This window comes from Mauremys mutica, chromosome 10 (genome assembly GCF_020497125.1).
Source record: "Mauremys mutica isolate MM-2020 ecotype Southern chromosome 10, ASM2049712v1, whole genome shotgun sequence".
NCBI lineage: Eukaryota > Metazoa > Chordata > Testudines > Geoemydidae > Mauremys > Mauremys mutica.
Genome location: NC_059081.1, coordinates 32,012,439 through 32,035,500, shown reverse-complemented (window position 1 = coordinate 32,035,500; position 23,062 = coordinate 32,012,439). Strand labels below are relative to the sequence as shown.

Sequence of the window (23,062 nt, the reverse complement as noted above, 5' to 3'; positions counted from 1 at the left end):
ATCTAGGAAGGAAATTGCCTTGACTTTAATTAACCTCCTTATGCAGGCTGGAAAATGTAAATCTTTTTGGCAAAGTGTTTTCTGTTTGTGCAAGCAAAAAAGATGGTGTTGAACACTTACATCCTTTCAACATGCCCAACTGATGCATATTTTTTCCAAGTTTGTCATTTATGGAGACAACTGATTTTATTTATACCTTTTATCAATGTAGAGTTTTGAAATGATAAGCAAGGATGAAAGCCTATAAATTATGCTGTGAGAAATGCAAATTAATAGGTTATCATGCTATTAGGACTATTCCATTTACAGGTGTACAATTCTAGCTATTATCTCGGTGAAATGAAAGATCTAGATTCCTGACTTCTCAGTTTTGGTCTTCGGCCTGTGTGGAAACTTGTTCTCTCTCTCATTCATTTGCTTTGCAGAGACGCTTGCAGTCTGCAGAACAGGAAATTCTTGCAGTGTTTGTGCCTGTGACTCATTTCATCGACACTGGTCACATGGTTGTTTTTCTAGCTACACTCAGTACTTTATAAAAAATATAAGACCTGCTGTAAAAGGAATAAATTATTCATTCAAAAACACTGACTTTCAGTGTGCTATAATTATTTCTATTAATTTTCAGCCTAAACCACTTTTCAGTCACACACTTGCATATATAACACAATATATTTAGAAACCTAATTTTACAGGAACATCTTAGGGTGGAAATAAACTCCACCTGTATCCCTCCATCTAAATTAACTGCCATGCATTCTTATGAGTTTTCTGAGCACCTGTACAGCAACTGAATATTTGGCAACTTCAGGTGCTTAAAAAGTATGTCCACTGTACATACGAAGATGGAGAGACGTGACACGAATGGGCTAATCCCATCATGTTAGATAGACTTTCTACAGAAGAAATGGTATTTACAACATAGCCCTTTGGTACTCGTGCCCTAGTGAAACTGCTACTTCCCTGATCAGAAGTTACAATGCCTAACTCAAGGGTATGGAACTTGCACAGGCAGTCATGGAAGTGCATCATTAGTTGCTGTTGAGGAAAATATTCTCTCTATAAGACAGTGGCACATGAAATATTTGCAGGTCTATCCATTGTACATCAAATCTTGCACTTTTGGTTGGAAGTTAAGCAATTAGTTTACAAATTCAGATTGATGCATGAATAAATCGGGTAGTTAGCTATAAAATGGAGTAAAATCCTTAGGATCTCCAAGACCAGCTAGTAACCAGACTCATTGTTGCGGGTTAGGGAAAACCCTACTGGTGTATGCTCTTGGAATTAAAGTTCATGTTTTACATGCCTGAGCCAAAAGAGAAGTGAAATTAAAATCTGGATGGTCTCATTCTTAAACTTGTTTTTTTTCTCCTATAGGGTGCTGTATTGACTCCCTCCATGGACCACACCATGTCACTACAGCCTGCATCAATGATAAACCCTCTGACACAACAGATGAGTCACCTTTCATTAGGCAGTACTGGAACAGTATGTGGCAATTTAATATAAAGCTCAGCATCTACAAAGGGAAAATGTTGTGTATTGATTACAATATCTATGTAGTGTACATGAAAACCAGCCCACTAAGTGTTTTTCCTCCTCAGTTAAAATGTAAATGGCTGTTTCCACACTTCAGTACAGATTCTTTAGGGCAGAAGAGCAAGCAGACAAGCTAGTGTAGTAGTGTGAAATGCATTCCAAATACATGGAACAAAGCAAATGAAAGTAGCCCAGTTCAAGCAGTTTTAATTCTAGAACTGGACTTGAAGCAGAAACAATGGTGCTGAGTTCACTCTTCAGGGTTCAGTGTTGTAAATAAATCGTTTGATTCACATACATTTGTCTGATATGAAGACATTTGATCTGCTAAAAACCTCTTACATCTGAATATTCAATTCTGTGCAATGTTATATCTAGCATACCAGATGGTAGTTTGACATAGAGAAGTACCTATACCAAGTCATTTAATACAGATTATTGAAGAGACCCGTCTGATGGTAACTTTTGCTCGTTATTGACTTAAGCTAAATTTGAACCACTTACCTAAAGGAACACCATGAGCTTCCTAGTTTAAACTGCATTCCTCATGGAAACAAATACACTAAATTAATAAAAAAATACATGGCACACTTTATTTATATAAAGTCTGGCCTCCATTAGTGTACTTTCTTGCCACTTCTCAAATATAAATGTAATTATCCTCAACACCTCTGTCAAGCAGAGAAATATTATCCTCTATGTTCACAGATTTGAAACTGAGGCACAGAGATAAGAGCCTTGCTCAAAGTCACATGGTGTATGGCAGAACAAGAATTTGACACAGCTCTTCTGTCACAAGCCAGTTCCTTAACCGTAAGATCATCCTTCCTCCTTGGCTACATACTGATAAGAAAAAGGCTCAGACTGGAATTTTTTTGGAAGGAAAATACTTAACCTCTTTGTTTCTGAAGGCCAAAGTTGAGTTTGTGTAATAACACTGCTCAGTGGAGTACACCTCACCTCTCTGCACTGGTTATTGATTTTAGATAAAGCTTGCTTTGAATCCTCTTCCCTACCAGAGCACTCAAATATTTAAAAATATGCTATGGGGTCTGTATCAGATTTTATTTTAGCTGAATGTATTCTCTGTCTTTTTAGTACATGCCAGCCACAACAGCTATGCAAGGAGCCTACATACCCCAGTATACACATGTTCAGACAGCAGCTGTTCCTGTTGAGGTTGGTAAATTTTGTAAGAGGCAGGCTATTATAGCCAAAATTGTTATTTATTATTTTGCCAGAAAAAAATACAGATGAAAATATTACATTATGCAGGACCTTTGAGTACAAATTCAGTTTTATTAAACTACCACCATGTCATTATTTTCATCTAATAAATGTACTGCACCAACCTGAACTTCTAATAGTTAGTTCTTCCATCCAAGCAGCGACCCAGCCCCGCCCTGCTTAGCTTTGAGATGTGACTGAATGTTGCAGTTCCAGGGGGAGCTATATCATTGAGCATTCTCAGTCTCTCCTTGGGCACTCTTTCCCAGTTACAGGCTTGTAACTCTCAGGGTGTAATCTATTTACACCACTCCTGTCCATCAACCATGTCCTCAGCAGGTCCAGCTGGATTTTGGCCCCTGCTTAGACTTCTGACCCGTGACCACTAAAAAAAAATGTAGTGACAGAGAATAACGTGTTCAAATCAAAGTATTATTTATTCATCCACAGGAAGGAAAAAGGTTAAGGAACAAAAAGCTTATATGTGTATTATCTTACTTAAAACTTAGCATTTCCTTGCAAGATTACGTAGGCCCCACTTATCCCAAGAACCCCCAGCATTGGGGCTGGGCAAGGCAGATTTCACCACTGCCCCTACTCTTTCCGTAGTCTTTCTTCTATCTCCCTATGCGCATACCCTGAGGTTTAGAGGCCATCTTTTATCCATTTCAGAGTCTGTTTGTCCTGAGACACTTGACCCTGGTCAGTATGATTTACACATCTCCCCAGATGTGTCAGAGGCAAACTTCCAGTGGGGGAGTCACTGTATTGTCCTTTTAGGTACCAGACATTGAATTATGGTGTGGTATTGTAGCTGTGTAGGTACCATGATATTACCTCATCCATCTCATCTCATCTCATCTGAGATCTTTTATTGGACCAACTTATGTTGGTGAAAGAGACAAGCTTTCATTGGCCTAAAGAAGAGCTCTGTATTAGCATGGAAACTTGTCTCTCTCACCAACAGAAGTTGGTCTAATAAAAAATACTAGCCCACTCACCTTGTGTCTCTAGCAGTTGAATTAGTCATCGCCTGGTTACTGGGATATGTGTTGAGAGTTCTTTAGCGGAACTAACCCTTAGTGTTCCATGGAGCCAGCCACGCTACAGTACTCAAGCAGATGCACACACAATTTATGGGAATACAGACGTCTATGTTCTTCACACTGACTCGCAGCACAAAGATGGTGACTTGTAGTGGTCTACAGAAAACTTCAGAATTTATTCACTCATTTTTTAATATGTTTGTGTGGTTCTATTCTGTTAATCTCATCACATTGTCTAGTTATTGCTATAGCAATTTAGGAAATAGAACATGTACTTGATCACTTTATATTTCATTAGATCTTCTATTATAAATAAAAATGAAGGCCAAGTTGGATGCATCAGATTTGGGGTGCCTAACTTGAGAAACCTTAGAGAGGGGCTTGGGTTTTTTTTAGAAGGATGGAGAAGATGCTTAACAGTTTCTGAAAGCTAGGCCCAGTCAAGTGTCTTGTGTTAGACAACAGAATACAGAGGAATCCAAAATCTCTAGGCATTTTGGGAAATCTAGGCACTAGCTAGTATTGCTTGGCATCATGTCTCAACCCCTTTTCCTCTTTTACAGGAAGCTAGTGGTCAACAGCAGGTTACAGTAGAGACGTCCAGTGACCATTCTCCATATACGTATCAGCAAAACAAGTAACTGAGGTAGGGGCTTGTCCTGTTAGTCTGAAAAAGACATGAATTCAAAACTAAATGTACAATATACTGTAGCTTACAAAAGTGATGTAATCTAAATAAAACTGCTAATAATTTAGGGCCAGTGCCTAGCGTCAATTTGAGTTTTGCCAGAGTAAGAAATTAGAAAAAATAGAGTAAAGGCTTCAAGATTAGGCCCTTAATGAATTATCTGTAGTAATTTATTAGTAGTTTCTCTGGCGCACAATAGCATACCATTCTACCTTAACTTCTCACATTGAGATATCAGTGCTTCCATGCATGTCATCGGACTTGTGCAGAGAACAGTTTGAATCCCAGCATTAACTTGGAAGTGGCTTTCCTACAGAGAAGCAATGCCACCCCCAGTGGGATGATACAGTGGAATCTCCTCAAGGAAATCCTTGTTGAGTTTCACTTGTAAAGACTCCCCTTCCGTGTCTTTACTACTGTAGGAAGGAGAAAGACTGGTCAACAAAGTGTTAGTCCTGGCTTAAATTTGTCTCAGAGTTAGTTAATTTCCTCCTTTTTCATAGAGAATGTTCCATGTGCTTTCGTTAATAAGTCACTCATTTGTTTGGACTGTAACCCCTTCCACTGCTTTTTATAGCTTGCCACCTTTAAAGTGTTCTTTGCATTGACCATTTCCCTAGCATTCAGTTTTCTTCATTCCATCCTTCCAAGACCTACGCTTCTGGAGTTTAGTTCTTCTCTGCTTTGTCTTTCCCCCAACCATTGTGAACCCTATACTTCAGTTGCATACATTTTTATAAAGTTTTGCAATACTTCATTCATGCACTTGAAATTGACTCTCTTGCTGCATTGTTTATGTGCCACAAAAGGTTCAGAAAAGTTCATTTCTATAGCTCTCATGACACAGATTTATTAGAAACACAGAACACAGAAAGCACCAGCAGTTTTATGATTGTGCACCTTCTGTACGTATGACCCTCTTCTTCTGAACCAAATCCTGTTTTCGTAGTGCACGTTCACTGATACATACATATCTCAATTACCTTTGGTTTTGCAGGTCAATTATGTTCTGTGGTAACTGGTAACACTGCTCTCATCCCAAGTATTCAGATAAGAATTTCTTCTATACTCAAGAAGTCTAATAATTGTCATATAAACAAATTCAGTAGCTGAGCACATTTTATTTGATGCCATGTTCCATATAATAGTGAACGTGTCTGCGTGTTGGTTACTTCACATTGGCCAAATACTGGCCCCTACAGGAATCCCAAGTAAACAGGCCTTGCACATTCCCATTCTTCCTTTTGAGGTTGAGGGGCCTAAATCCTACACTTCGCGATTACCCTGTGGCCTGTTACTGCACCATGGCTCCTGTATGCTCCCATCTGGCTTGTGGGTCAGTATAGTTCAGATGCATGGTCTTGTCCTAAGCCTTTTCTGTGGGCCTGTGGAGATTGCTGCTGCTAAGCAGTGATCCAGGACACACAGGGAAGCAAAGTTCTGCTGTTCATATCCTGTCCCTAGCAACAGATCAGTATTATCTCCACTCATTTGGGGCTTTGCATGTTCACAGAGCAAAAGGGATAGTATTTGGCCTCTTGAAGAGATGGTAAAACTGCTAGCCAGTTTCTCTGAGGCATATTATAGTAGCCACCATTGGAAACACTGAGCACTCACCTTAAAAGTCAATATTGCATGAACGTAATGTCTTAAGAAGCATTGTTGTTAGTGTTTACATGCACTATGAGTCAGTATGGTCCCTATAAGTAATGAATAACAGGGTGGAGAAGAGTATTATAATTACTAAACTTGATCTGCAAAATTAATGTTCCTCCCCATGAATGTGCCAACAGTAGTTACCATTTAAAAAAAAAAAAAAACCACTCAGTAGTTTGAGTGCAGGGTCACAGTCCCTAAGCTCTTAGCAAGCAGTGGGAATCAGTGAGGTTGTGTGTGAGGGGGGGGGGAAAAAACTATAGGATAAGGTTGTAATTAGACAAAGGACCTATCCGGGCAGGTGCTGAGCACCCTCAACTCCCAGGGCACTTGGCACCTCCCTGATCAGTTGTCAAGTATATACATGGGCTCACTTGGTCCTCTCAAAACTACATCTGAGGTAAGAAACAATTTAGCTCACAGATGTCTACAATAGAAGACAATGCAAAAGTAACTCTGCCCTAGCTCTGACTTTTTTATGTTACAGATATCCAGTGTTGACCTTGCCTGGAGAAGGGTGCAAAGGCTGAAACAATCATGGATTTTACTGATCAATTGTGCTTTAGGAATTATTGACAGTTTTGCACAGGTTCTTGAAAACATTATTTATAATGAAATCAACTAAAACTATTTTTGCTATAAGTTCTATAAGGTGCATAAAAATCCTTAAATTCATCTAGTAGCTGTTCCTGTGAACAGGTTTATTTTAGTAAGAAAATTTTTATCAAGTGTTATGACGCAATTTTTTTTTTCAAATTTCTGGGTATGCACAGATGACCACGAAGACTTATTCACGTGCATGGCAGAATTTGTATTTTGTTTTTTTGTTTGTTTGTTTTTGTTTTGTTTTTTTGTTTTGTTTTGTTTTTTTATTGTATGAAATGGGTTTTCTGAAGTTTAAAATAGTAAAACATCTAAAATGATGATCTGTGCTTGCAGTGTGTGAGTGTTGCTACAGTGCAGTGTTGCAGTTAGTGTCTGTTCTCTTAGCTTTCTGTTTTTCTTTTAATGTAGTGTGAAGTGTCTTATCCTTTTCTATAAATTCCAATTTGCCTTAAATCTTTCATGCTGTAGCTGTTTCAGTAAGTAGTCCAAACTAATGGTGTAGAATGCTTTGACCAAATGAGCTGGTCTATTATGCCTTGTAAAACAGCAGCATAGGGCTTTTAAAAGGTAGTCAGTAAAAATTGCTGAAAATTTGGCTTTTTTTAATGTGTGGTAGGTGTTTTTAATGATTTTTTTTCACATAATATGTAAGGTAGTGAAATGCAAGAGGGGAAAAATGTTTTGTGTGAAACACATTTTCTGACTGGGGAAATTTTAATAGGATAAATTGTTTGTAAGGCCATATGCCAATAGTTTCCTCTGATAGTTTGAATGATTTAGGAACTCTGCTGTATGATGCAATGTAAAATCTTTTTTTGCCTTTTTTCAGAAACTAACTTGATGTTCTAGTTTTAGTGTAGGTAGAGGGGGAAGTTTGGGGTGGGAATATCACAGAATGTTTTTGTCCTTCCTTTATACTAATGATAGTGCTTTAGAATGATGATTGTGCTGAGACCTAGCAAACAGAAAATTTGCTATTACAGCAAAATGGCAAAAGCTAAGGACTTGTTTGCAAACATAAGCTGAGATGTAAGTAGACGCATAATTGATTGGGTACTAGCTCTCTATAGTAGGTAAATAAAAATAAAAAGACTTGGCACTTTTAAAGGTAACTTTACCAAAGAACAAAGAGCCAGTAACCAATAATTCTGATTTGTCTCAGCATTACGTCTTCTGTACTCTTTATTTTTGCCGGACCAGTTTGCGGTTAGGAGAATGTGCCTTTTTTTGTACATTTGCATTTAGGTTTTATAATTTTAATTGATGTATGGACACAAAAAGCATGAAGGAAGATTTGGATCCAAGCAGTGCCACACTTTACATCATCACTACAAGTGTTAAGTGTAAAGAAAACCAATTTTGAAACTATGAAATTCCTGATTCATAAATACACAGTTATTTGTATTTTTACGTATTAGATAATTCACTGCTATTAAGCTCTTTTATTACAATGGCATATGTTTTAAATCAAATGATAAATTAAGTTGTCTTCCAAAACTGTGTACTTGTCTGGTCAGCTGTATATGATCAGTTATCTACCTCAAAGTTTATTTCTTTTTGTACTGGGACAGGTTGCTGGCCCTCCCTGTTTCCACAGACCAAATCATCCTAGCTCCGGAGCTAGGGCTAAGCAGTTACTTCATTCAAGTATTTTTTAGTTTTTAAATTGTGTGAGTATTGGAGTATAGATGTCGGTGACATTTCATAGTTTCAAAAGTAAATTGCTGCTCTGAGAAGTGTAGATTCTAGTGAATTACATAGTCATAAGAGATGTTTGTTTTTTCTTTTTTTTTTAAAAAAAGTTGTGGTATTATTGGTTCTAGGCTCCCTGGAATATTACTGCTTTGTAAAAGTCCAGACTTCCTGCAGCACCTTCCCTGTATTTGGTATATTGCCATTCTTGGATCTCTCACTACTTGATATTTTTTGCATTCGTTAAAATTGCAATATAATAGCTGTGTTAGAGGGAGGGAAGAGCTGCTGCTAGAAACGTCTGAACTAAGTGCCATACTCATTGTCTGGGTAAGATTTGGGAAATTTAACCTCTGTACATAAAGAAATAATCAGTTACTTAAACATCACATAGTAGACAGCCATTAAATTATAAAAAAAAATTAATTTATGAAGAAAGACCTTTTGTACAGATTGAAAAAAAAAGATTTTCATAGAGATATCTATATGATCAAGAGAGTTAATTTTTTATTTTTGTTTTTCTAGTGCCACAAACTTGCCAGTGGTAACTTATTTGTCCGGTTCAAGATAACTCTGTAGTTTTGTTTCCTAGGACTTGTTGTTAAACGCCAAAAGACATTTTTGAACTGTACATTTGATTAGATTGTTAGCTTTTTTCTGTTTTATTTCTTTTGAAAACTTTTGAATAAAAAAGATTGAAAAAATGAAAATGTCTTCTTTCTCTTCAATTCTAACTATATCTGGAGAACGGATGGACCCCAAACAGCTTATGGTGAAACTTTAGTGTTTCTTCATGTTGAACAGCTCAAATTTGGATTCCACTTCTCAGAGGTTCCCCTTCCCTCCCAAATGTTTAATTTAAAATGGAATTTTAACTTTCTCAAACTACAAGTCATTTATTGTTCTTTAAGAGAAAACAGGAAATGATTTATTATAATAGTTTTATCAAATATCTGATTTTAATGCAAGAGCTATGCCCTTCTTTGCCTCAATCCAGGCCTACGCATGTAATGGTAAATTCAGGCCTAGCTTTCTCCATAAAACGTCTGCAAGCAACATGGGATTTAACCATTACAGTCACTAGCATCACACTGCTGCATTAAAGTTCTTTGCCAGTGCCAGCTGCTGTGAATTAAATTGGATGAGGATGTACAATCCCAGTGAATTTTACTCAGAGCATTAGCGTCACTTCAGTGCAATTGTATGATGTTAATTGGTCACCTTCAGCCTCAGTCTGAAAGAGAAGTGAAAAAGAAAAAGGACACAAACATATTGATGTTCTAAAGAGATTTCCCTCCAGTTGTGCTATCTGTAGCCAGAGATGCTGTTCCATATGGCGTGTGTGTTGTCCTGCCCCGGAATTAAGGCTTCTAAACCAAATAACTTACTACAAAATATTAACTGGTTCCCCCAACCAAGCATTAAATAGCCAAATATCTAAAATATCGCTGTTTCTGGGATGTTGTAGATATGGTGTGAAGCAGACTTACTACGCTCTAGCCATTTTTGTTACTTTCCTTCTCCTTAGAAACAGCCCTAATTTTTTATATATATATATATATATATATATATATATATATAGGGCTGTTTCCAAGGAAAGGGAAAATAACAAAAAATCGCTTTTATATATATATACATACATACAGATGTAGTGACAGCCAGGATGCTGACAGCAAGATTTTTCTCTTTTGGAGCTGATCAAAGGAGCTTTGAGTTCCGGTTTGTCTCCAGGGGGAGATGATTTTGTTATTTTAGACATACGTAATAAAATAACATTCGTAAGTACCAATTCCTCTTGCATAAATGAAAAGACGGGACTATACTGCATACTAATTAAGGATAAATAAAACTTAGCGAGATCCGTAAGTGAATGTATACTGTATTTACTGCTTTGTCAAGCTGTTCATCTAAACTGTGGCTCAACAATTCATCCATCTAAAATTAAACGAGCATGAAGATTTACACAAGTCTGTAAGGGACCATGTTCCTCTTTTCTGTTGTTCTTAAATTAATTGGAATGAATAAGTAGTATGCATGTATTCAAATACGAATGTTCTGTTTTATTACCAATTTTATATGGCATCTTACTAGCTTTTCTTATTAGCACTATGATGTACTTTAGCTCTTTATTATACAATCAGATTTATTTGAAAAGAATCAATACTCTGAGATCAGTGGTTTCTGGCTGGCTGGTGAATATGCCACACAATATATCACCCACTCTTCAATAATACAGATCTCTGTATCACCGGCACTGGGGAGGCCGGAATGCCATACCCCCTCACACACAATTCTTAACAAAAGAAACATACGCACTTTGCGGGATATTTAAGTATTAATTCATCTGCCGCTTTGGCCAGGTCCATCACCACCACCATACGCACTTCTACCAAGGTTCCGGCACGTAAAGGGCCATTGTCCCTCACCCCTTAAAACCTGACTGGGAGGGAGCGCACTGTGATCTGACCCAGTTGGCCAGCACCTGGGTCCCACTCCACATTGAGCCACATGCCAGCAACTGCCACCTGTTGGCTAGCAAAACTACAGCAGAAAGGTGCCGGGGACCCTCGAGGTCTGGGAAGCAGGAAAGACCTGTCACCAAAGGGCTTCGGGCTGGTCAGCAGAGAGAGTAAGGTAAGGAGAGTGGGGTGGGAGGATGGACCTGGTAGGAGGGGCAGAAGCTCTAGTAAGCTGTGGGGAGGGGGGGACTCAGGCTCCAGGAGGGTTGGGCTGTTGGGGGGGGGGGCTTGGCCCCCCCAACTCTTCCAGTCCTGTTGCCCATGCTCTGTATGCAATATATTTTAAATACACACCTAAAACTCAGTGTATATCACACAATTATATATATTATTATAGATCACAAAATTACTGAAGAAGAGCTCTGTGTAGTTCAAAACTGGTCTTTCACCAAAGCGTAACAGGTCTCTTGTTCAAAAACTGACTTAACTGACCATTGAACACAATTTTGCTTTGTTATTTTGTATCTTATTTGCCAAGATGCTGTTAATAAAAACATGTTCTCTATTGTTAGCTAATTTAGTATTAGTTATGAAAGTTCTGTAAAACTACAGTTTTATGCAACTATAATCACATGTGAGACTTGCTCACTGGATAACACCTTGATCATATCTCGTGGTGGTAAATTAATAGGAAAGGAATCCTATTACTGAGAATGTTGAACCAAGACCATTTAGCTCTGTTTCCAAAACTAATTAGATTGTGTTGCCTAGTGTCGCTAGACAAGGTCTTTCTCAATTCTGATCTGGGCTTCCCATTTGAGTTTAAAAGATTTATAAATTTGATGTGAAAAGCAAAGTATCACAATGTAACTGGAATACCAATCCAAATAATATGCTTAAGAATGAATTGCATGATGTTCAGCAGGTTTCTGAAGTTCACTTATTAGGGCCTGGCCAAGAGTTAAGCCATTTTGGTTGTACATCTTCTCTTGAATGAATCTGGATCTCAAGTTAGTATTACAGTTGGCTTATCTCCTGAACGTCTTTAAAAAGTCATTTCAAGAAAGGTGAAGTTTTCAAAAATGTCCTAGTTCTATTGGCTTTCTGTGAGCTCCTACATGACTTAGGTGTTTCTGAAAGCTTTAACCACAGTTTCCAAAAGTTACTCATTTGCCCAAAAATATAAATGCTAATGGGATAGGAAAAAACCCTTACTCCTTGATAAAAGCAATGGAAACAAAAGTAAATATGAGAATCGTGAATAAATAAATGGTTAAACTAAATATCACTTTGAAAAGATCTGGCCACTACTTTGTGATTCATCTTCAGGACATCTACAGTATGTTGTGTACTCTTGGGAATGTAACTGCTACACTTTGAGAAGGGGATTTGTTTTGTTAATTCTTCCTTTTTTAGTTTTCCTGTTTGTATGATGTCTCTTATGGCTAATTTACTGCTTGGTCTTCAATCACAGAAACAAGTGGTGCTTTTCATGTATATGTGGTTTGTCCTCCCTGTGTGTTTTTGTTGCTTGGTTGAGTGTCTGTTTTTTGGAAGGGTATTTTGTTTGTTGATTTTGCTAATATTAATTTAGAAATAAGTGGGGTTTTACAACAAATAATACTGTGAATATATTTCTTCAGTGTTTTTTGTATACTTGCTTTGTATAAAGTTAAGACAAACAAATGTGGATACAAATAAATTGAATCTTGTTCAGATAAAAATGCTATTCGTGTAATTAACTTTACAAGAACCAAATAATAAATGAGACAATTCCAATGCTGTCCACTACTTCTACCTAATCAGTAGGCCACCTCTCCAACTACATCTGAGTTTGATGTATGTATATCTAACATACTGGCCAGGACATGTTAACATCTTTGGTGAAGACACAATCTGCCATTCCCGTTGCTCCAGACTATATCAGAAAATTCCTTTGAACAAGTTGCAGATGAGGATCTCACAATCAGATGCCTCACTTGGAGACAAATGAGTGGGGCAGTCCTAGCTATATTCTAGCATCCTCTTTGTTGTGGTGCCTGTGGAGGGTGTCTCTGTCAGCTTTTCTGAACACTATCCCTGATCCTGCCTCCTTTCCCCTTCCAGCTCGGAGCTCTCGCACAAAAAGGAGAGTTGATTTGTGCTGAGGTAGCTCCACCATAAGACATTAGCAGTAATTCTGTACTTACTAGTAAACCAAAGCCATTGACATCGCCTCCTCCAAAAACCTTGACAATAGCTAACTGAAAAATATCCAACATCTGACAAATGGATCCCACCCGCAAGCAATGGCACTGTATGTAGCTGTATGCCCCACATACATTCACTACGCTTGTCCATTCTCCTCTTGACAGCCACTCTGGAATTATTTGCAAACCTTCTAGTGCATTGGGATACAACAGCCAATCCGCTGCTGTCCAACAATGTCTTAATGTGAACAAGTTCGCATGTTACTTTGATGGTCTTTTAAGCCATACATGCAATTACCTCCCAAATAAACTAAGAGAACTTGCAAAACTGGCATACTCCTTTAAAGTGGGAAAGCGTCAGTTTCCTAGCCAATGGATCCTGGCATTGATTAACACCAAACAAGGCTGAGCTTCTTGGCTTTCTCACTTGACCATTTAATTCTGCCCAAAATATGACTAGAATATACAAAAACAAATCTGTCTGGTAACTTCTTTTGCAGCTGCTAAGAAAATGAACTATGTCAGAATATCAAAGATTTAGGGGCATGGGTGGCTGAAGGGTCTGGTGGTAGAACTAGGAGTCTTTACCTTTCAGGTGACAAGTTCACATCTAACCCGCCTCAGTAGTAGCTGAAAGTCATTGCCAGCTGCTAGCCGTGCAGTGCAGTGGCCAGGGGCGGCTCTAGGTATTTTGCCGCCCCAAGCACGGCAGGCAGGCTGCCTTTGGCGGCTTGCCTGCGGGAGGTCCCTGGTCCCACGGATTTGGCAGCAGCCTGCGGGAGGTCCACCGAAGCCGCGGGACCAGCGGACCCTCTGCAGGCATGCCACCGAAGGCAACCTGCCTGCCGCCCTCGCGGCGACCGGCAGAGCGCCCCCCTGTGGCTTGCCACCCCACGCACGCGCTTGGGGTGCTGGTGACTGGAGCCGCCCCGGCAGTGGCTTATACAAAGAGTCCATTTCCTAGCAAATGAGTGGCCACATCACAAAAATCACCATTATATTTGGATCTTTTTTGCCCAGTCTCAGCGGAAAAGAGAATTGGTGACTGGAGTAGGAGACTGAAGGTGATGTTTTCGGAACAAGACTGAGGCACAGGTCAAGCTATCAATCCTGCCCCTTTCAGCAGCATTAATTTACTTAATATATTAGAACCACAGTTAACAAATCATTCTGAATTCTGCTATAGTTCATAACCTGCCTTCAGCCAATTAACAATTCATTCCTCCAACTAATTTACTGTGAGACTGTCACAGACTTAAGGAATTAATGCATTTGTTCCCTAACAACTTCCGTAATTACAGCCCACCCCTAATAAGCACAGTGGGCCACATTCAGATCCCCTAGCTTACTCTGAACAGCACCTTATTCCAAGTAGCCTCGTTGTTTTACAGGTGTTATCAGGGGGGAAATAGAATCTGAAACAACAGACTAACTCTTGCTCCCATTTACTCTGCACTTGTGCTGGTGCAACTTTACTGCGCTCCCGGGAATCACACCAGATTTACTTGACCAACTTGTTCATCTACTGGTTATATTGAAATTGTGATACACTTTTGGGTTGCATATATCCCTAAGCTACATCTAGAAAGGGTTTGACATGAATGGCATTAAACACTGGTTTAGAGAAAGGGAACTAGAAATAGAGGGTACCCAAACAGGATCATTTAGCAAGTGGATCAAGTTGTCCCACATTGCATATTCTAACTATTTGGGGTCAGCAGTGGCAAATGACTTTGTCCCTTGTTATTTAAAGCTTTCCTTAGGAACTGCTTATAGAAAAAATAGACTTGGCTAATTTTATCTAGATTTCTATGTATTTATTAATATTCCATGCATGGCAATGCAGTAAGACTATTATTCAAGTGGAATTGTAGGAGTTTGTTTTCAGAGAACAAAATTTCACTCGTCCCTTAAACAGAGTGAATTAATTTCAAACATGCCTTAGAAAAGCCAGCCTGTCCTGGAAGAGTATAAACCAAAAGAAAAGATTATCAACTGTCATCATCTGGGTGCTGGTCTGAGTTCCACACCTCCCTTCAACATCCCAGCCTCATATGGAATATTTCAACATGCAAAAATGACTCCAGCTGTCAGTAGGAGTAGCTTTCACATGTGACTGGGTGGGAGGCAGCTTGTCAATGAGATGGAAGCCGGGTGGTATAACAGATGTAGAGTGCCACAATGCAACTTGTATCATCACTTTTCAGAGAAGAACCAGATGGCATCTTGAACCACATGTGAGACCAAATCATCTTAGATTCCAAGACTAGAAGGGACCATTGTGATAATCTAATCTGTCCTCTTGTATAACACAGGCCACAGCACATCCCCTAAAAATTACTCCTAGAGCATATCTATTCGGGGGCGGGGGGGAGGTGTGGAAAGGGGAACAATCTTGATTTAAAAATTGTCAGTGATGGAGAATCCACCAAGACCCTTGGTAAATTGTTCCACTGATAAAATTTTACACCTTCTTTTCAGTCTGAATTTGTCTTGCTTCAACTTCCAGCCCTTGGATCATGTTCCACTTTTCTCTGCTAAACTAAAGAGCCAGTTATTAAATATTTGTTCCCAATGTAGGTGCTTGTATACTGTAATCAAGTCACCCCTTAACCTTCTCTTCATTAAACTAAATAGGTTGAGTTCCTTGAGTCTATTCTTATAAGGCATATAGTGGTGTTTTGTTTCGTTTTAAATCTTGGGCTGCCTGAGTTTCTAAAGCCTCTATGTCCAAAAATGTGGTTTTAAGCTTCCCCTTTCTTTTACAATGCACCTCCCTAACATTTGTGCTACTCTTTTTTCCAAGGATAGCCTTATAAAAAGGAAGTGGTAAGATCACAACTCTGATTTAAGAGTGAGATTACACCATGCCTTTCACTGAAAGAAATGTAGCACTTAGGCTTCACCTCACAGTACTGAAATGCTGGTGAAAATTCATCATTCCGTTACAAAAATGATTTGAATAGTTCCAGCAATTCTTTTCCTGAAAATATTTTGCAGATGAAAGTCACCAGTCGTGTCTGAGAAAACAGTTGGCTACAAAAAGAACACACCACTGTAAGTTATGAGTCTCATCTATTCCAGATGGTGATCATGTGACCAGCCCTACTGTGTTCAGATATGGCCCTTATAGAAACTGTAGTGAATTTACTAAGCTTGTTTGATGCCTTGCAGGACTAAACACGACCATTTCAAATGATCCTCTGTACCCAAGCATTCGGGGGGAGGTTGTGTAAGAATGGTGTGGAAACTTGCTCACAGCACTTGTGAGAAAAGAAAAACAAAAGTGAGGGTAATTCCCTTGAACAAAAGAGAGTGCAGGGCTTTATTTCATTTAACCACTAGAGGGCATCTTCATTTTATTAATAACCGGTAGTTGAATCCCATTCTCTATATGTGCCTGGGATATTATATATTTATAGGATTGTCATTAAAAGAATAACTTTTAATAATCCAGCCCCTGCAAAACACAACATAACCTTTCACACTCCCAAGATTATGATTTTTCCATCACAAAGAAAAACAAGTTTGTCTTGAAAGAGAAGAAACCTTTATCATTTTGATTTGAGAAGTGAAATACACAAAGCCAGCTTATATACATTCCAACTGGACACTCTTCTTATAATGGGTGCCCATCATGGGAATGGGGAGAGGAAGCTGATTAGAGTAACTAGAAAAAAAAGCAAAGCTGCTCAAAGGTGGGGATGGGCAGAGGGGGAGAAATACTAAACTAGCTTCTCATTTCAGGGTGTTCTGGGCACATAAGAGACAATTTGGCAGCATTGGCTTCTTAAAATAATCTCAAGTTGAAGGGAACCCCAACAATCACAAAGGATTTAACTCACACCGGGTCTAGCCGGTTCTTTCAGCTCCATGAGAGAGCTGTGAAAGTCAGCCATTTCAGCCCACAGGGTCTGCGTATCTTCTCTCTGGTTTTCACTCTTGGGGACAGGCAGCTCTTGGTTTTGCTTTGAGTTTATAGTTTCAAGTACCCAAAACACTTGAGGTGTCGCTCAGTCAAAACCCTCATGTTGTCAGGGAACAAGCACGTGGGTCATTCAGATGCTCTGAATGTTTCAGTACCCACAGAAGGAGTGAAGAGGATGTACTGAAAATTTAAATCAGGCAAATTTTGCCTGGTTTCTGGTTGTGTGTCAAACACCTGCTCTTCTCTGCAAACCCACCTCAACAAACCATCCTCTAGTGGCTATCAAAATAAGATCTGGTATTTCTCTCCAAATTCTTAATGGGGAAAATGTTTTGTCTCGTCATATTGCATATGATTAAGACAAGGCAGTTGAACCAATGAACAAGCAGCAGCACAGGCTATTATGTGTTCAGATCCTGAAGTCCTTATGCAGGCCAAACCCCCATGGGACCAATGGAAATTGACCTGTGGTAAAGATTTCAGAATTTAATCCATAAACATTGAAGAGAGTTTTGTATGGCTGTGTACACTGTGGAATGTCCAACAGTAAAATATACTATATGGGGAAAAGTATCAGAGGGGTAGCTGTGTTAGTCTGGAGCTGTAAAAAGCAACAGAGAGTCCTGTGACACCTTATAGACTAACAGACGTATTGGAGCATGAGCTTTCGTGGGTGAATACCCACTTCGTCAGACGCATGTGGTGGACACCACATGCGTCTGACGAAGTGGGTATTCACCCACAAAAGCTTATGCTCCAATACATCTATTAGTCTATAGGGTGCCACAGGACTCTTTGTCGCTTGTATGGGGAAAGCGCAAGATAAGACCAACATCCTTTTTTCACCCACATAGTCCTATTCTTGGACCTGGAATACCAAAACCATCCTGGAAATTTCTGCCAAGTTTCTTCTTGCTTGCAAGCAATTAAGTGACTCGCTTCTGGGCCTGTTCAAATTGCAGGGTACAGACAGAGAACAACTTGAGCAAGCCGGTCAGTGTATGCCCCCCTCTTGAATAGCAAATATAAAATATTGTAAAGCCTGAAATTTAAAGCTATGATTTTGCATACACCCCTGACCTCAGGCTGTTTAGTCCAAAGTAAATTTTACGTTAATCCATTCATATAAGTCAGTGCACAGTTAGAATTTCGGGACTATGGGCTGCTTTTTGTTATATTGCTATCTATGCTAGTTGCACAAAATCCGATATTGCTTTAGTAAGTTATGTTGACAGTAACATTAACAGTCTGGTGTAGAAAAAGGAAAGGAATGAGATTCTCATATTTTTAATTCATCCTGATGGTGCCACAAATGTTTTTAGTTAGCGATAAAGTGTCATTGAAGTGTATAGGGTTGTGCAGACAAGTATACACTGAAAGTAGTGCAAGCCACAGAAGGAACCACCATCACTGGATTTCAGCAGTCTCCCAGTGTAAAATAACCTCCAGGCACATATAGTAAGTTAAGCCTGAGCTGTAGCAGCCTCACCTCTCTATTGAAAAGCAAGGTTAAGTGATTAATCCTGGATTTGGTAGCTGAAAACAGATATGTAGGGCTTGATCCTGCCATGGAATTGAGGTTCTCTCTACCTAAGGAGTGCGGGGTCTGCCCTTTAGGGCCCAATCTCCTCTGTTTCATAGACGTCAATAGGGGAGAACCTGTGCAGTTGCACGGTTTAGTCCAGAGGTTCTCAAACTGGGGGTCCAGCATTTATAATGGTGTTAAATATATAAAAAAGTGTTTTTAATGTATAAGGGGGGGTCACACTCAGAGGCTTGCTATGTGAAAGGGGTCCCCAGTACAAAAGTCTGAGAACCCCTGGTTTAGTCCTTGGTTACCTTAAGGAGTTGGTTTGGAGCGTCAATAAGAGAGAGAAGAACCTTACCAGTGTCTCAAAACACCCATTTTGTAATCTTACGGTTTAAGAATACCTGTTAAAATGTCTGATTGCCTGGTTTTCAATCAGTCAAGCACAATCTGTTTTTGCCATTTGATCTTTGAGCCAAAACATAATAGTTCTCATTCTTATTCCTTTACTATTGCAATGAAAAGAGCTATTCAGATTATACTTGGCTCATGGGACCCAGCAGGTTTTTGGGGTTTAGCACGCACTCACTGCATGCCAGACTTACTCATGGGTGGGCAGAAAGTACACGTGCAATTGCTGGTTTAATAGCAGCAGCATTTGTTCTTTGTACAGATCCAGAGCCAAATGTTTGGGGAGGATCTGCATTTTTTTATTTATTATCGTCACTATTTGTTGCAAAGATACTGGCTCGCAGCACAGTTCAGACCTGGATATTTTGTTCAGCCAATCTCTAGTTATTTGTGGTCCTTTCTACATGTTCTCTAATATTTGTAGTACAGTTAATTTGACTCCTAGGTAGGCACAATAAAGGCTTTTTGTGCTATGCAGCATATTGATCTCAATCATGCCACCTGATTTATGAAGCAGGGCCTCTCCCTTCAAAGTGTCTCATTAAAGTGGTAGATTTTCAGTTGTAAAAATGACACATTGATTATTTTAAACTTCTGTTTTGGTGAAAGTAATGTTTTTCACACAATATTTAATAACATCCCTTTATTGTTCCTGGATATTGCAGCACATACATTCTGCTTACACCATCACACCTGCGATATCTTGGCAAACCACTGGAATCTCAACACCAGTTTATTTTTGTGGCATTAAGGGAATGTTACATTATTTTCCTTCTTCCGTTACTTCACAGTAATGAGGGAGAAATAAGTCAGACATATTAGAGGCTCAGCATAATACACAGGGTCAGATCCACAGCTGTTGCTGAGGAGCAGGTGGGTACAAAGGTAACTTTAAGCCACATTTCAAGTCCCCAAGTACTGGAGCTGCTTTGAACTAGGCCAGTCGTCCAGAAGTCTGAGAAGCCCGAAGATTGCTCTAACTTTCGCCAGCTTGCAGCAGCTCCAACAGGCTGATGCACCAACCGACTGCTGGGGCAAAGGGATGGCTGACCCCTCTCTCGTGGCCATGCCCCCTGTGTTGGCCATATGACATGAACAGGGGGAGGTCCTTCAGGGGGAGCGAGGCAAACTGGCTCTAGGACTTGGTAAGCCAGTTTCAGGGCAATTCCACACTAGCAGAGTTGTACAAAACTGACCCATTGGAGAGCAGGATATGGTCCATGAAGTCTACTCCCATTTAGTCCATTCTTAAGTGTTGTAAAGTTCATGCTATGGCCAAATTCTAATCTCATTGAAGTCAAAGGCAGAATTCCCATTAACTTCAAAGGGAACATGCTACATGTTGTTTGATCAACAAAATGGTATACTGTATGGAGCCCATAGAGGGTTGTTGTAGACATATGGATTATATTCATCATGAGTAAGGGTCCTGCAAGCTAGCTAAATTTTTTAACAGTTACTATTGAAAATACACATATAGCAGCATGATGAGGTTGTGATTATGGAGTAGCAGCCTGAAACATTTATAATTTTGTTTCTGTCTATTTAAATATTGCATCTACATTTTGTAGAAACATCACCCACACATCAGACTACCTATCTACTTAGCTGATAAGTCATTACGGCCAATATTTTTTAAAGTGTCTACTAAGTTTTTGGTGCTTCAGTATTTGGGTGTCCAACTTAACTCATCTAGGACCTGATTTTCAGATGGGCCGAGCACCCACAACTCTAGTTGACGCCAATGTGAGCTGTCAGTTCCCAGCATCTCCAAATATTAAGCCCCTGGTGTCTCAGGCGAGGCATGTAGACTTAATGGACACTTCTGAAATTTTTGTCCTAAATAGTTATAATCTGGCTAAAACCTGTATCACTGTAGAAATAGCTGGGGAAAAACAAGGGCCAGTGCTATGTGACCAGACTGCTCTTCACTGACCACCAAGAACAGATCAGACCTTGGTCAAGATGGGAACGACTGTGTTATATGATTAATTCCTATTTGCATTGTCTCGCCTAACTGAGAAAGAGTGTAGGAAGTAGGGGCATTTAGTCACCATGGTCAGTGAAAGAAGTTTATCAGAAAATGGATGTATAGTCATCCAACAGGAATATCATAGTAAACGAATTTGTATACCATCAAAGCTGCCCCTCTTGACTTGTTCACAAAACAGGCGTCTGGATCTCCATATCTAATTGTTAAATTGTACCCATGCTGTATTTTATTGCCACAAAATATGTAAATCCCTGGCATGCCTCTGTTGTGGCCACCCCAGCATTCTTTGTTTATGCTAAGTTTGAATGTATTCTAGCACATAGTTTTTATCCTCCTGCTTACTTTTAGTACATCTCCAGTATAAGTAATGCATTGGCATAGCTTTGCCATTTGTCAGCCAGCAGTCTGGTAACACATTTGCTCGTCAATCTAATTTTAACCTTTTCTCACACAAGCACTTGGTATTTCATGTAAATCAACCAGCCATTCTGTCTTTTACTAGGGCTGTATCTTCATAGTCTTCTAAAACCATGTGCTTTGCCCAAAATAATCATTTAACTTGTGGAAGGAAAATTAAAGCTAATATGTTACTTCTGGATTGTTAATACCAGAACACTGGGAATCTGTTTATTACCACAACAAAGATAAATGATATGTCTAGAAAAGATTTTTGATAATGAGTATGGTAATGCCTTTCAGCACTTTCCGAAATTAAAGGCCTGCCCTGAAAGGTAAGTGGTATATGCATGGCTAAAAATATCACTATAATGCATGGCTAAAAAACTTGCTACACAAATTCTAGATCTATATTCTTGTTGTTTTAAGTTGCAACTGGGCATAGAGGAAATACACATCTATGATGAACTCATAAATGTATTTAAAAGTAATCACATTTTGGTTTATTATAGTTCATACAACAGGGTTTTTTAAGAGATACTAATGCTGATTGCTAAAGAGGACATGTTTCATTCGGAAATATACTGAAAAGTAGATATATTAGTGAATGTCTCATTTAGTTTCTCTTGATATTGAGTAGCAGCTTGTGCAGTTAAAATTTAAGGATCTGCTAGCATTTCCTTTCACTTTTGGCTCTGAATATTCACTCTTTTCATTTACCACTTTTAGATGTTTTGTAAGAGTTGGTATGACCTAAGCACTGTCTTGATTTCTTTTGTAGTAAACATGAAATGGTGAAGGTGATTAGTCTTTCAATGTAGGTTAAAACACATTTTGGTATTTTCAAACATTTTACTGCATTAAGAGGTCTAAAATATATCAATGTGGTTATAAACATGTATTAGAATAATCAGAGAAGTCTGCCAAGAATCCAGTTTCACACAATACATGGTTTGTAATCCGGGGCGGCTCTAGGTATTTTGCTGCCCCAAGCACGGCAGGTAGGCTGCCTTCGGTGGCTTGCCTGCAGGAGGTCCCCGGTCCCACGGATTAGGTGGCAGCCTGCGGGAGGTCCGTCGAAGCTGCGGGACCAGCGGACCCTCCACAGGCATGCTGCCAAAGGCACCCTGCCTGCCGCCCTCCCGGTGACCAGCAGAGCGCCCCCCCGTGGCTTGTGGCCCCAGGCAAGCACTTGGCGTGCTGATGCCTGGAGCCGCCCCGTTTGTAATCCTTTACAACTTCCATGTACTCTACCACTGTTAACTTATTAATCATAATGAAAATAAGAGCTTTTCTTTGACGGATCCAGATCAAATGATCCTGTTAATGAAAAATATGTAAAAATTAATTATATTAATTATTATTTTAATTATTAATTAAAAATATTAACACAGTGACTGAACATGTCACTCACTTTACAACAGAAAAGATAAAGCTACGCTCATGGTATGTTCTATCTTTAACAATCATTCATGGCATCATAGCCGTTATTGCACACACGCACGGAAAGAGTAAACCATCTCAAGGAATCCCATTGGGAAAGGCCCATGAAGGCCACAGGGCAGAAATGAAACTGCCCCATTTCCACCAGCACAGTGAACCCTCTACTCTACCCCTATTCAGCAGTGGAAGGAGACAATGGCTGATGGTCCCATCATTCTTTCAGCCCATCCCCACTCTCCAAACCCCTCTTTCTCAACATAA

The 23,062-nt window shown here is 39.4% G+C and overlaps 1 protein-coding gene across 3 annotated transcripts in view; it reads left to right on the top strand.

Annotated features, from left to right (window-relative positions):
- Nucleotides 1–9,164, top strand: part of RBMS1 (RNA binding motif single stranded interacting protein 1) — a 198,684-nt gene extending 189,520 nt beyond the window's left edge. For all 3 annotated transcript variants that reach the window (XM_045032038.1, XM_045032039.1, XM_045032040.1), the window contains exons 11-14: nt 1,378–1,488; nt 2,638–2,718; nt 4,376–4,458; nt 6,644–9,164. In XM_045032038.1, coding sequence (XP_044887973.1) covers nt 1,378–1,488; nt 2,638–2,718; nt 4,376–4,453 — 270 coding nt within the window. In that variant the 3' untranslated portion in view covers nt 4,454–4,458; nt 6,644–9,164. The remainder of the gene's footprint in view (nt 1–1,377; nt 1,489–2,637; nt 2,719–4,375; nt 4,459–6,643) is intronic.
- Nucleotides 9,165–23,062: the final 13,898 nt, after the last annotated feature.